Source organism: Salvelinus namaycush, chromosome 14 (genome assembly GCF_016432855.1).
Source record: "Salvelinus namaycush isolate Seneca chromosome 14, SaNama_1.0, whole genome shotgun sequence".
Lineage (NCBI taxonomy): Eukaryota > Metazoa > Chordata > Actinopteri > Salmoniformes > Salmonidae > Salvelinus > Salvelinus namaycush.
In genome coordinates, this window is record NC_052320.1 from 1,913,647 (window position 1) to 1,929,705 (window position 16,059).

The 16,059-nt window shown below is 43.9% G+C and overlaps 1 protein-coding gene across 1 annotated transcript in view; it reads left to right on the top strand.

Annotated features, from left to right (window-relative positions):
- Positions 1–5,881, top strand: part of LOC120059543 (AMP deaminase 2-like) — a 49,078-nt gene extending 43,197 nt beyond the window's left edge. The window contains exon 17 of the mRNA XM_039008675.1: positions 5,213–5,881. Coding sequence (XP_038864603.1) covers positions 5,213–5,881 — 669 coding nt within the window. The remainder of the gene's footprint in view (positions 1–5,212) is intronic.
- The last annotated feature ends 10,178 nt before the right edge of the window (positions 5,882–16,059 follow it).

Sequence of the window (16,059 nt, forward strand, 5' to 3'; positions counted from 1 at the left end):
CATCAATGTGAAAGACTGGTGGAGAGCATGACAAGACGCATGAAAGCTGTGATTGAAAATCAGGGTTATTCCACCAAATATAGATTTTTGAACTCTTCCTAAGTTAAAACATTAGTATTGGGTTGATTAAAAATGAATATGAATGTATTTTCTTTGCATTATTGGAGGTCTGACAACACTGCATCTTTATTGTTATTTTGACCAGTTGTCATTTTCTGCAAATAAATGCTCTAAATGACAATATTTTTATTTGGGATTTGGGAGAAATCTGACTAGAACATATTGGGCTGGCCATGACAGGGATTTGGGAGAAATGTTGTCAGTAGTTAATAGAATGAAACAAAAATGTTTATTTTACCCCAAAAAAAACACATACCTATAAACAGTAAAACCAGAGAAACTGATAATTTTGGTCTCTTAATTTTATCCAGAGCTGTATGTACAGTTGAAGTCGAAAGTTTACATACAGTCGTGGTCAAAAGTTGAGAATTACACAAATATTAATTTTCACAAAGTCTGCTGCCTCAGTTTCTTTAGATATTTTTGTCAGATGTTACTATGGAATACTGAAGTATAATTACAAGCATTTCATAAGTGTCAAAGGCTTTTATTGACAATTACATGAAGTTCATGCAAAGAGTCAATATTTGCAGTTGACCATTCTTTTTCAAGACCTCTGCAATCCACCCTGGCATGCTGTCAATTAACTTCTGGGCCACATCCTGACTGACGGCAGCCTATTCTTGCAAAATCAATGCTTGGAGTTTGTCAGAATTTGTGGGGTTTTGTTTGTCCACCCGCCTCTTGAGGATTGACCACAAGTTCTCAATGGGATTAAAGTATGGGGGTTTCCTGGCCATGGACCCAAATTATCGATGTTTTGTTCCCCGAGCCACTGAGTTATCACTTTTGCCTTATGGCAAGGTGCTCCATCATGTTGGAAAAGGCATTGTTCGTCATCAAACTGTTCCTGGATGGTTGGGAGAAGTTGCTCTCGGAGGATGTGTTGGTACCATTCTTTATTCATGGCTGTGTTCTTAGGCAAAATTGTGAGTGAGCCCACTCCCTTGGCTGAGAAGCAACCCCACACATGAATGGTCTCATGATGCTTTACTGTTGGCATGACACAGGACTGATGGTAGCGCTCACCGTGTCTTCTCCGGACAAGCTTTTTTCCTGATGCCCCAAACAATCGGAAAGGGGATTCATCAGAGAAAATGACTTTACCCCAGTCCTCAGCAGTCCAATCCCTGTACCTTTTGCAGAATATCAGTCTGTCCCTGATGTTTTTCCTGGAGAGAAGTGGCTTCTTTGCTGCCCTTCTTGACACCAAGCCATCCTCCAAAGGTCTTCACCTCACTGTGCGTGCAGATGCACTCACACCTGCCTGCTGCCATTCCTGAGCAAGCTCTGTACTGGTGGTGCCCCGATCCCGCAGCTAAATCAACTTTAGGAGACGGTCCTGGCGCTTGCTGGACTTTCTTGGGCATCCTGAAGCCTTCTTCACAACAATGGAACCGCTCTCCTTGAAGTTCTTGATGATCCGATAAATGGTTGATTTAGGTGCAATCTTACTGGCAGCAATATCCTTGCCTGTGAAGCCCTTTTGTGCAAAGCAATGATGACGGCACGTGTTTCCTTGCAGGTAACATTGGTTGACAGAGGAAGCACAATGATTCCAAGCACCACCCTTCTTTTGAAGCTTCAGTCTGTTATTCGAACTCAATCAGCATGACAGAGTGATCTCCAGCCTTGTCCTCGTCAACACTCACACCTGTGTTAACGAAAGAATCCCTGACATGATGTCAGCTGGTCCTTTTGTGGCAGGGCTGAAATGCAGTGGAAATGTTTTTGGGGGGGATTCAGTTTATTTGCATGGCAAATAGGGACTTTGCAATTAATTGCAATTCATCTGATCACTCTTCATAACATTCTGGAGTATATGCAAATTGCCATTTGCAAATTAATATTTGTGTCTTTCTCAAAACCTTTGGCCACGACTGTACACCTTAGCCAAATACATTTAAACTCTGTTTTTCACAATTCCTGACATTTAATCCTAGTAAAAATTCCCTGTTTTAGGTCAGTTAGGATCACCACTTTATTTTAAGAAAGTGAAATGTCAGAATAATAGTAGAGAGAATGATTTAGTTCAGCTTTTATTTCTTTCATCACATTCCCAGTGAGTCAGAAGTTTACATACACTCAATTAGTATTTGGTGGCATTGCCTTTAAACTGTTTAACTTGGGTCAAACGTTTCTGGTAGCCTTCCACAAGCTTCCCTCAATAAGTTGAGTGAATTTTGGCCCTTTCCTCCTGACAGAGCTGGTGTAACTGAGTCCATTTGGAAGACCCATTTGCGACCAAGCTTTAACTTCCTGACTGATGTCTTGAGATGTTGCTTCAATATATCCACATACTTTTCCTTCCTCATGGTGACATCTATTTTGTTAAGTGCATCAGTCCCTCCTACAGCAAAGCACCCCCACAACATGATGCTACCACCCCCGTGCTTCACGGTTGGGATGATGTTCTTCGGCTTGCCTGCCTCCCCCTTTTTCCTCCAAACATAACAATGGTCATTATGGGCAAACAGTTCTATTTTTGTTTCATCAGACCAGAGGACATTTCTCCAAAAAGTACCATCTTTGTCCCCATGTGCAGTTGCAAACCGTAGTCTGGCTTTTTATGGCAGTTTTGGAGCAGTGGCTTCTTCCTTGCTGAGCGGCCTTTCAGGTTATGTCGATATACTGTAGTTCTCATTTTACTGTGGATATAGATACTTTTGTACCTGTTACTTCCAACATCTTCACAAGGTCCTTTGCTGTTGTTCTGGGATTGATTTGCACTTTTCGCACCAAAGTACGTTCATCACCAGGAGACAGAACGCGTCTCCTTCCTGAGCGGTATGACGGCTGCGTGGTCCCATGGTGTTTATACTTGCATACTATTGGTTGTACAGATGAACGTCGTACTTTTAGGTGCTTAGATATTTCTCCCAAGGATGAACCAGACTTGTGGAGGTCTACAACTTGTTTTCTGAGGTCTTGGCTGATTTCTTTTGATTTTCCCATGATGTCAAGCAAAGAGGCACTGAGTTTGAAGGTAGGCCTTGAAATACATCCACAGGTACACCTCAATTGACTCAAATGATGTCAATTAGCCTATCAGAAGCTTCTAAAGCCATTACATAATTATCTGGAATTTGCCAAGCTGTTTAAAGGCACAGTCAACTTAGTGTATGTAAACTTCTGACCCACTGGAATTGTGATACAGTGAATTATAAGTAAAATAATCTGTCTGTAAACAATTGTTGGAAAAATGACTTGTGTTATGCACAAAGTAGATGTCCTAACCGACTTGCCAAAACTATAGTTTGTTAACAAGAAATTTGTGGAGTGCATGAAAAAACAGTTTTAATGACTCCACCTTAAGTGTGTGTAAACTTCCAACTTCAACTGTATATATATATATATATATATATATATTATTTTTAAGGAACTCATTCTGGCTTTCAACTTATTCTTGAAAGTTGTAATGAACTCAGCAAAAAAAGAAACGTCCTCTCTGTCAACTGCGTTTATTTTCAGCAAACTTAACATGTGTAAATATTTGTATGAACATAACCAGATTCAACAACGGAGACATAAACTGAACAAGTTCCACAGACATGTGACTAACAGAAATAGAATAATGTGTACCTGAACAAAGGGGGGGTCAAAATCAAAAGTAACAGTCAGTATCTGGTGTGGCCACCAGCTGCATTAAGTACTACAGTGCGTCTCCTCCTCGTGGACTGCACCAGATTTGTTACACCACTCTTCCACCAAGGCGCCCTCACCCTCCGATCCAACAGGTCCGAGATGAGCTCAATGGGATTGCGATCCGGGCTCATCGCTTGCCATGGCAGAACACTGACATTCCTGTCTTGCAGGAAATCATGCACAGAACGAGCAGTATGGCTGGTGGCATTGAGCCTGGATGATGAGCAGGGTGAGCCTGCAGGAAGGGTACCACATGAGGGAGGAGGATATCTTCCCTGTAATGCACAGCATTGAGATTGCCTGCAATGACAACAAGCTCAGTCCGATGATGCTGTGACACACCACCCCAGACCATGACGGACCCTCCACCTCCAAATTGATCCCGCTCCAGAGTACAGGCCTCGTTGTAACGCTCATTCCTTCGACGATAAACGCGAATCTGACCATCACCCCTGGTGAGACAAAACCGCGACTCGTCAGTGAAGAGCACTTTTGCCAATCCTGTCTGGTTCAGCGAAGGTGGGTTTGTGCCCACAGGCGACGTTGTTGCTGGTGATGTCTGGTGAGGACCTGCCTTACGACAGCCTCTCTCAGCCTATTGCGGACAGTCTGAGAACAGATGGAGGGATTGTGTGTTCCTGGTGTAACTCGGGCAGTTGTTGTTGCCATCCTGTACCTGTCCCGCAGGTGTGATGTTCGGATGTACCGATCCTGTGCAGGTGTTGTTACACGTTGTCTGCCACTGCGAGGATGATCAGCTGTCCATCCTGTCTCCCTGTAGCGCTGTCTTAGGCGTCTCACAGTATGGACATTGCAATTTATTGCCCTGGCCACATCTGCAGTACTCATGCCTCCTTGTAGCATGACTAAGGCACATTCACGCAGATGAGCAGGGACCCTGGGCATCTTTATTTTGGTGTTTTTCAGAGTCAGTAAAAAGGCCTCTTTAGTATCCTGAGTTTTCATAACTGTGACCTTATTTTCCTACCGTCTGTAAGCTGTCAGTGTCTTAAAAACTTCTTAGGGCTGCAATCCCGTTAACGGGGTCGATATGACAACAGCCAGTAAAAGTGCAGGGCGCCAAATTCAAATAACAGAAATCTCATAATTACAATTCCTCAAGCATACAAGTATTTCACACCATTTTAAAGATACATTTCTTGTTAATCCCACCACAGTGTCCGATTTCAAAAAGGCTTTACAGCGAAAGCACCACAAACGATTATGTTAGGTCACCGCAAAATCACAGAAAAACACAGCCATTTTTCCAGCCAAAGACAGTCACAAAAAGCAGAAATAGAGATAAAATTAATCACTAACCTTTGATGATGTATATCTTCTTTATGTACCTAGGCCTTTTCCCCAAAAACGTTTTACTCTTCATTTCTCATGTAAATGTCTCCAGAAGAGTTCCATTTCATCATGCCCCTTCCCTTTCTTTCCCCAGGTGAAGAGTTACTGGCTGGGCCCTCACTACATCAAGGAGGGGCAGGAGGGCAACGACATCCGACGCACCAACGTCCCCGACATCCGTGTGGAGTACCGCTATGAGACCATGTGTGAAGAGCTTAACCTCATCACCCAGGCCATCCACACAGAGGAGCTGGAGGCCATCCACACAGAGGAGCTGGAGGCCATCCACACAGAAGAGCTGGAGGCCATCTACACAGAGGAGCTGGAGGCCATCTACACAGAGGAGCTGGAGGCCATCCACACAGAGGAGCTGGAGGCCATCCACACAGAGGATTTGGCCATCCACACAGAGGAGCTGGAGGCCATCCACACAGAGGAGCTGGAGGCCATCCACACAGAGGAGCTGGAGGCCATCCACACAGAGGAGCTGGAGGCCATCCACACAGAGGAGCTGGAGGCCGTCCACACAGAGGAGCTGGCCATCCACACAGAGGAGCTGGAGGCCATCTACACAGAGGAGCTGGAGGCCATCCACACAGAGGAGCTGGCCATCCACACAGAGGAGCTGGAGGCCATCTACACAGAGGAGCTGGAGGCCATCCACACAGAGGAGCTGGAGGCCATCCACACAGAGGAGCTGGAGGCCATCCACACAGAGGAGCTGGAGGCCATCCACACAGAGGAGCTGGCCATCCACACATAGGAGCTGGCCATCCACACATAGGAGCCAGAGGCATGGAGCCTGTGTAGGGGAGGAGCAGCAGGGAAGGCTGTATATGGGGCCTTAGTAGGGAGAGAGAGGAGGATGGGAGGCTGTGTATGGGGCCTGTGTAGGGGGAGAGAGGAGGAGGGAAAGCTGTGTATGGGGCCTGTGTAGGGGGAGAGAGGAGGAGGGGAGGCTGTGTATGGGGCCTTAGTAGGGAGAGAGAGGAGGATGGGAGGTTGTGCATGGAGCCTGTGTAGGACGAGAGGGGAGGAGGGGAGGCTGTGTATGGGGCCTGTATAGGGGGAGAGAGGAGGAGGGGAGGCTGTGTATGGGGCCTGTGTAGGAAGAGGGGGAGGAGGAGGGGGGAGGAGCAGGGAAGAGTAGGAGCAGGGAAGTGGAGGAGGATCAGGGAAGAGGAGGGGGAAGAGGAGGAGCATGGAAGAGGAGTAGGGAGGAGGAGCATGGAAGAGGAGGGAGGAGGAGGAGGAGGAGGGAAGAGGAGGGAGGAGGAGCAGGGAAGTAGAGGAGGAGGAGCCGGGAGGGGGAACAGGGAGGATGAGGGAGAGGAGGAGGAGGGAGAAGGAGCAGGAAAAGGAGGAGGGAGGAGGAGGAGGGAAGAGGAGCAGAGAAGAGGAGCAGGGAGGAGGAGCAGGGAAGTGGAGGGTGGAGGAGCAGGGAGGGGGAGGAGGAGCAGGGAGGAGGGAGGAGTAGGGAAGAGGAGCAGGGAGGGGGAGGAGGAGGAAAAGACTAGAGCTGTGCCACACTAGAATAGCAGAATACATCCCCAAAGCATTGCTGCGTACTAAGTGGTATGTGAGTGTGGATATTGGAGTGACCCTTTCATTCATTTCATATCTCTTCTTATCAAACCCATTGCCAGGACAGAGTAGGGAATATATGTACTTTGTTTAAGGAAAATCTTTGCACAGACTTTGCTGGCAGATATGGTTTGATAGAAAGAACTGTGTGTGAGAGGCCTGGAAGAGATCTGGACAATGCAGTACGAGAGAATTCATCTATTCCTGTCTGTCAAAATAATTTGTACATTTTAACTGTGTAAATGTTACTGTAATATCATTTCTGAATGTATTTATTTGCAAGTGAATAGGCTAACATGTTATTTTTCAGGTAATTTTTTTCTGCCGGTATAAAAAAAACACTATATTCTCACTCCTGGTCGTTGTGTTATCCAACCCATATCTCCTGGTCGTTGTGTTATCCAACCCATATCTCCTGGTCGTTGTGTTATCCAACCCATATCTCCTGGTCGTTGTGTTATCCGACCCATATCTCCTGGTCGTTGTGTTATCCGACCCATATCTCCTGGTTCCTTGTGTTATCCAACCCATATCTCCTGGTTCCTTGTGTTATCCAACCCATATCTCCTGGTTCCTTGTGTTATCCAACCCATATCTCCTGGTCCTTGTGTTATCCAACCCATATCTCCTGGTCGTTGTGTTATCCGACCCATATCTCCTGGTCCTTGTGTTATCCGACCCATATCTCCTGGTCGTTGTGTTATCCGACCCATATCTCCTGGTCGTTGTGTTATCCGACCCATATCTCCTGGTCGTTGTGTTATCTGACCCATATCTCCTGGTTCCTTGTGTTAACCAACCCATATCTCCTGGTCCTTGTGTTAACCGACCCATATCTCCTGGTCCTTGTGTTATCCGACCCATATCTCCTGGTCGTTGTGTTATCCGACCCATATCTCCTGGTCGTTGTGTTATCCGACCCATATCTCCTGGTCGTTGTGTTATCTGACCCATATCTCCTGGTTCCTTGTGTTAACCAACCCATATCTCCTGGTCCTTGTGTTAACCAACCCATATCTCCTGGTCGTTGTGTTATCCGACCCATATCTCCTGGTCGTTGTGTTATCCGACCCATATCTCCTGGTCGTTGTGTTATCCGACCCATATCTCCTGGTCGTTGTGTTATCCGACCCATATCTCCTGGTCGTTGTGTTATCCGACCCATATCTCCTGGTCGTTGTGTTAACCGACCCATATCTCCTGGTCGTTGTGTTATCCGACCCATATCTCCTGGTCCTTGTGTTATCCGACCCGTATCTCCTGGTCCTCGTGTTATCCGACCCGTATCTCCTGGCTCCTTGTGTTATCCGACCCGTATCTCCTGGTTCTTGTGTTATCCGACCCATATCTCCTGGTTCCTTGTGTTATCCGACCCGTATCTCCTGGTCCTTGTGTTATCCGACCCATATCTCCTGGTTCCTTGTGTTATCCGACCCATATCTCCTGGTTCCTTGTGTTCACCGACCCATATCTCCTGGTTCGTTGTGATATCCGACCCATATCTCCTGGTCATTGTGTTAACCGACCCATATCCCCTGGTCATTGTGTTAACCAACCCATATCCCCTGGTCATTGTGTTATCCGACCCATATCTCCTGGTCCTTGTGTTATCCGACCCATATCTCCCGGTTCCTTGTGTTATCCGACCCATATCTCCTGGTTCCTTGTGTTATCCGACCAGTATCTCCTGGTTCCTTGTGTTATCCGACCCATATCTCCTGGTCCTTGTGTTATCCGACCCATATCTCCTGGTTCCTTGTGTTATCCGACCAGTATCTCCTGGTTCCTTGTGTTATCCGACCCATATCTCCTGGTTCCTTGTGTTATCCGACCCATATCTCCTGGTTCCTTGTGTTATCCGACCCATATCTCCTGGTTCCTTGTGTTATCCGACCCATATCTCCTGGTTCCTTGTGATATCCGACCAGTATCTCCTGGTTCCTTGTGTTATCCGACCCATATCTCCTGGTCCTTGTGTTATCCGACCCATATCTCCTGGTTCCTTGTGATATCCGACCCATATCTCCTGGTCCTTGTGTTAACCGACCCATATCTCCTGGTCATTGTGTTAACCGACCCATATCCCCTGGTCATTGTGTTAACCGACCCATATCCCCTGGTCATTGTGTTATCCGACCCGTATCTCCTGGTTCCTTGTGTTATCCGACCCATATCTCCTGGTTCCTTGTGTTATCCGACCCGTGTATTTCTGGAAATATTTCTTAAGCCTTTATGGTTTTATACTAACCTGGAGAATTCCAGTCTGTGCTAACATTCCACTCCTTACCACACCAAACAACATTTTTGGCAATGACAAGGAGTACAAGGAGTGGAATGGTGGCACGAAACAGGTTCTTGATTTCAGGCTAGTTTTATACCTGGGCGACATTAAGACACTTTGAGCTGTTGCTACGGTAACTTATCTTTTGGCTCAGATTCATCAGACTCCACCCGACAATGGACTTTCATAATAGTGACTATCATATCTTATATCATATCGTTGCATATTACACCACTCTGTGAACATTATATCTGAACTAGGGGTCAGTGTTCTGCAAACGAAACAAATAAAGGTCCATGTTCGCATCGTCTACTTTAGATGGAGATACTACATCATGTTCTGTTTTTATAATCAATAATAACTGATAGATTTGTCTGTATGGCCATAAAACTCAAATGAAAGGTGAACGCACTCAACTTGTGCCAAAACGCTGTAATAACTTTGTATTACCGGTAGTGACGTATTGTAGCTTCATAACGGTCTCTTTTCAGACGTGTGTATGCCTGTGGTAAACTAACTCTATGACTGATGTGTTCATTTATTTTCCCAACCCTTCTGACTTGGTTCACTACGTCCTGTTGAAGAGAACTGTTTATTTATATTTTCGGTGTTTTTGTTTATCTCTGAAATAAATGTCTCTGAGACGTAGGAATTCGTTGCAGTTGTTGAAGTGTGTGATTCATTTAGCAATTTCTAAGGCCGGGAATCAATCTGATGGCGGGGTTGTCGACAATGCAGCTTTTAATGTTAATGTTCTGCAAACGTCGGCTCAGTTTGAATCCCAGTCAAAAGTTTACAAGTCTGTGGAAAATATTTATTTGTTCTGTTAAAGGTCCAATAAAGTTATTTTTGTTTCAACATCAAATCATTTCTGGGTAACAATTAAGTACCTTACAGTGATTGTTTTCAATTAAAATGGTTAAAAAAAACATTTAAAAATTGCTTTTTAGCTCAAGTTTCTGAAGCAAGAATTTTTCTAGGACTCTGGGAGTTGTTTGAGTGGGAAGGGGAAACTTTTGGTTTGGAACTCTCTTATTGGTCTATTAACTAATTTACCGCATGGTGATGTCACCAGACAGGCCAAAACTCCATCCCACTATTACAGGCTGAAGTTTCAGGTGGTCTTTTCAAACAGCTCTTATCAAATTTTCACAATATTCTCCAACCTCATAGTGTGGAAATATATATAAAGCACAGGATAATCACGTTTTTGACTGTACTGGGCCTTTCTGTCACTCATAGTTCATTGTTGGGTCATAATTTTCACACAGAATGGCGCTCAGATACTATGTACGCCTAGTCTAGCTGTCACAGAGTTTGAACAGGTATTTATGACAGATAAGGTGAGTTGCCCAGACAAGGGCAAGGCACAGGGAAGAGAGAAAAATGTTAATCCCAAAGTCTGCAGGCAGTTCAATGGGTTTAGTCATTTTAGATAGGGAGATGAGAGAGAAATAGATGGAGAGAAATAAAGAGTTATATTAATGACATCTACTAATTAAACAAGAAACCACAACAACAAGGTGGTGTTTGAACTTTCAGGACAGGACAGTTTTAGGGAAATCCATCCAAACTTTTCCATGTGAATTTAGTCAACAAGGGAAGCCCTCTAAGTTGATGGTTGGATACAGTACTGAATGGTTAAGTTATGAGGTCTAGTCAATATCATGTTGATGGTCATGATGAATTGTTAAGTGATGATGGCTAGTAGTTATCGTGTTGATGGTCATGATGAATGGTTAAGTGATGATGTCAAGTAGTTATGTTGATGGTTGGATACAGTGCTGAATGGTTAAGTGATGATGGCTAGTAGTTATCATGTTGATGGTCATGATGAATGGTTAAGTGATGATGACTAGTAGTTATCATGTTGATGGTCATGATGAATGGTTAAGTGATGATGACTAGTAGTTATCATGTTGATGGCCATGATGAATGGTTAAGTGATGATGACTAGTAGTTATCGTGTTGATGGTCATGATGAATGGTTAAGTGATGATGACTAGTAGTTATCATGTTGATGGTCATGATGAATGGTTAAGTGATGATGACTAGTAGTTATCATGTTGATGGTCATGATGAATGGTTAAGTGATGATGTCAAGTAGTTATGTTGATGGTTGGATACAGTGCTGAATGGTTAAGTGATGATGACTAGTAGTTATCGTGTTGATGGTCATGATGAATGGTTAAGTGATGATGTTTAGTAGTTATCGTGTTGATGGTCATGATGAATGGTTAAGTGGTGATGTTTAGTAGTTATCATGTTGATGGTCATGATGAATGGTTAAGTGATGATGGCTAGTAGTTACCATGTTGATGGTCATGATGAATGGTTAAGTGGTGATGTTTAGTAGGTATCATGTTGATGGTCATGATGAATGGTTAAGTGATGATTTAGATGCACGATTTAGATGCACTATTGTAAAGTGGTTGTTCCACTGGATATCATAAGGTGAATGCACCAATTTGTAAGTCGCTCTGGATAAGAGCGTCTGCTAAATGACTTAAATGTAAATGTAAAATGATGATGTCAAGTAGTTATGTTGATGGTTGGATACAGTGCTGAATGGTTAAGTGAGTGATGGCTAGTAGTTATCATGTTGATGGCCATGATGAATGGTTAAGTGATGATATCTAGTAGTTATCATGTTGATGGTCATGATGAATGGTTAAGTGATGATGACTAGTAGTTATGTTGATGGTTGGATACAGTGCTGAATGGTTAAGTGATTGATGGCTAGTAGTTATCATGTTGATGGTCATGATGAATGGTTAAGTGATGATATCTAGTAGTTATCATGTTGATGGTCATGATGAATGGTTAAGTGATGATGACTAGTAGTTATCATGTTGATGGTTGGATACAGTACTGAATGGTTAAGTTATGAGGTCTAGTCAATATCATGTTGATGGTCATGATGAATGGTTAAGTGATGATGACTAGTAGTTATCGTGTTGATGGTCATGATGAATGGTTAAGTGATGATGACTAGTAGTTATCATGTTGATGGTTGGATACAGTACTGAATGGTTAAGTTATGAGGTCTAGTCAATATCATGTTGATGGTCATGATGAATGGTTAAGTGATGATGACTAGTAGTTATCGTGTTGATGGTCATGATGAATGGTTAAGTGATGATGACTAGTATTTATGTTGATGGTTGGATACAGTGCTGAATGGTTAAGTGATTGATGGCTAGTAGTTATCATGTTGATGGTCATGATGAATGGTTAAGTGATGATGACTAGTAGTTATCGTGTTGATGGTCATGATGAATGGTTAAGTGATGATGACTAGTAGTTATCGTGTTGATGGTCATGATGAATGGTTAAGTGATGATATCTAGTAGTTATCATGTTGATGGTCATGATGAATGGTTAAGTGATGATGACTAGTAGTTATCATGTTGATGGTTGGATACAGTACTGAATGGTTAAGTTATGAGGTCTAGTCAATATCATGTTGATGGTCATGATGAATGGTTAAGTGATGATGACTAGTAGTTATCATGTTGATGGTTGGATACAGTACTGAATGGTTAAGTTATGAGGTCTAGTCAATATCATGTTGATGGTCATGATGAATGGTTAAGTGATGATGACTAGTAGTTATCATGTTGATGGTCATGATGAATGGTTAAGTGATGATGACTAGTAGTTATCGTGTTGATGGTCATGATGAATGGTTAAGTGATGATATCTAGTAGTTATGTTGATGGTTGGATACAGTGCTGAATGGTTAAGTGATTGATGGCTAGTAGTTATCATGTTGATGGTCATGATGAATGGTTAAGTGATGATATCTAGTAGTTATCATGTTGATGGTCATGATGAATGGTTAAGTGATGATGACTAGTAGTTATCATGTTGATGGTTGGATACAGTACTGAATGGTTAAGTTATGAGGTCTAGTCAATATCATGTTGATGGTCATGATGAATGGTTAAGTGATGATGACTAGTAGTTATCGTGTTGATGGTCATGATGAATGGTTAAGTGATGATGACTAGTAGTTATCGTGTTGATGGTCATGATGAATGGTTAAGTGGTGATGACTAGTAGTTATCATGTTGATGGTCATGATGAATGGTTAAGTGATGATGACTAGTAGTTATGTTGATGGTTGGATACAGTGCTGAATGGTTAAGTGATTGATAGCTAGTAGTTATCATGTTGATGGTCATGATGAATGGTTAAGTGATGATGACTAGTAGTTATCGTGTTGATGGTCATGATGAATGGTTAAGTGATGATGACTAGTAGTTATCATGTTGATGGTCATGATGAATGGTTAAGTGATGATGACTAGTAGTTATCATGTTGATGGTCATGATGAATGGTTAAGTGATTGATGACTAGTAGTTATCGTGTTGATGGTCATGATGAATGGTTAAGTGATGATGTTTAGTAGTTATCGTGTTGATGGCCATGATGAATGGTTAAGTGATGATGACTAGTAGTTATCATGTTGATGGTCATGATGAATGGTTAAGTGATTGATGACTAGTAGTTATCATGTTGATGGTCATGATGAATGGTTAAGTGATTGATAGCTAGTAGTTATCATGTTGATGGTCATGATGAATGGTTAAGTGATGATGACTAGTAGTTATCATGTTGATGGTCATGATGAATGGTTAAGTGATGATGACTAGTAGTTATCGTGTTGATGGACATGATGAATGGTTAAGTGATGATGACTAGTAGTTATCGTGTTGATGGTCATGATGAATGGTTAAGTGATGATGTTTAGTAGTTATCGTGTTGATGGCCATGATGAATGGTTAAGTGATGATGACTAGTAGTTATCATGTTGATGGCCATGATGAATGGTTAAGTGATGATATCTAGTAGTTATGTTGATGGTTGGATACAGTGCTGAATGGTTAAGTGGTGATGTTTAGTAGTTATCATGTTGATGGTCATGATGAATGGTTAAGTGATGATGGCTAGTAGTTATCATGTTGATGGTCATGATGAATGGATATGTTTTGCCACCTAGAGGAAGAGAGGAAAAAAAACACTAATTGTTATATGAAGGTTTAGAGGACAGTAGGTAAATGTAATGTAAAATGCTTGTGTTATTTGTTTTTTTTAGAAACATGTTAAACATGTTTTCATATTAAATTCTTAACATATATCATTTTAAACTTACAAGGAGAACAAAGGGACATATTAAACAAGCTACAACGTCATGTAACAAGTTCTACCAGCCTCCTGATTGAAGGTGATTAGATACTGAAAACAGTGTTACCTGCAGATGGACACAGACAGAGGGCAGAACAGTACTGAGAGGACACACACACACACTGCACGCCACACGCAGCCACGCACACACACACACACTGCACGCCACACGCAGCCACGCACACACACACACTTAAAGTTCCCCTTTTAAACCTCTGATTAAGATGCAGACATAGATTTCCCCCACCAGCTCTGAATAAGTCTTCACACTGATGTCACACACAGACAGCACATATACATAAAAAATACCCTTATATGGCCATCGATAGCCGGTCACAGAGTAGACATAACGTGACCTCTTTTTGAAGGCTGGGGTGTCAAAGCCTCAGTAATGCTATATGATCTATGTGCAAATTCACTGAGTCCAGTCTTTTAACAGATAAAATATATGATCACTTCAATTATCTTGAATCATTTAAAACATATTTCCATTAGAAGCTATAGTGGGGGGAGTCATGTGGTGGCCAGTGACGTGTTGATTTGACAGTTTCCCCTTCACAGTGGATGACCGTTTAAGAAATAATGTCATTACCCTAAGTCACACAGACGCAGGACAGTGCAGGGAGAAGACACAGGACAGTGCAGGGAGAAGACACAGGACGGTGCAGGGAGAAGACACAGGACAGTACAGGGAGAAGATGCAGGACAGTGCAGGGAGAAGACACAGGACAGTGCAGGGAGAAGACACAGGACAGTGCAGGGAGAAGACACAGCTACAGTGCAGGGAGAAGACACAGGACAGTGCAGGGAGAAGACACAGGACAGTGCAGGGAGAAGACACAGGACGGTGCAGGGAGAAGACACAGGACGGTGCAGGGAGAAGACACAGGACAGTGCAGGGAGAAGACACAGGACAGTGCAGGGAGAAGACACAGGACAGTGCAGGGAGAAGACACAGGACAGTGCAGGGAGAAGACACAGGACAGTGCAGGGAGAAGACACAGGACGGTGCAGGGAGAAGACACAGGACAGTGCAGGGAGAAGACACAGGACGGTGCAGGGAGAAGACACAGGACAGTGCAGGGAGAAGACACAGGACGGTGCAGGGAGAAGACACAGGACAGTGCAGGGAGAAGACACAGGACAGTACAGGGAGAAGATGCAGGACAGTGCAGGGAGAAGACACAGGACAGTGCAGGGAGAAGACACAGGACAGTGCAGGGAGAAGACACAGGACGGTGCAGGGAGAAGACACAGGACAGTGCAGGGAGAAGACACAGGACGGTGCAGGGAGAAGACACAGGACAGTGCAGGGAGAAGACACAGGACGGTGCAGGGAGAAGACACAGGACAGTGCAGGGAGAAGACACAGGACAGTGCAGGGAGAAGACACAGGACAGTGCAGGGAGAAGACACAGGACAGTGCAGGGAGAAGACACAGGACAGTGCAGGGAGAAGACACAGGACAGTACAGGGAGAAGACACAGGACGGTGCAGGGAGAAGACACAGGACGGTGCAGGGAGAAGACACAGGACAGTGCAGGGAGAAAACACAGGACAGTACAGGGAGAAGACACAGGACAGTGCAGGGAGAAGACACAGGACAGTACAGGGAGAAGACACAGGACAGTGCAGGGAGAAGACACAGGACGGTGCAGGGAGAAGACACAGGACGGTGCAGGGAGAAGACACAGGACAGTGCAGGGAGAAGACACAGGACAGTGCAGGGAGAAGACACAGGACAGTGCAGGGAGAAGACACAGGACAGTGCAGGGAGAAGACACAGGACAGTACAGGGAGAAGACACAGGACAGTGCAGGGAGAAGACACAGGACGGTGCAGGGAGAAGACACAGCTACAGTGCAGGGAGAAGACACAGGACGGTG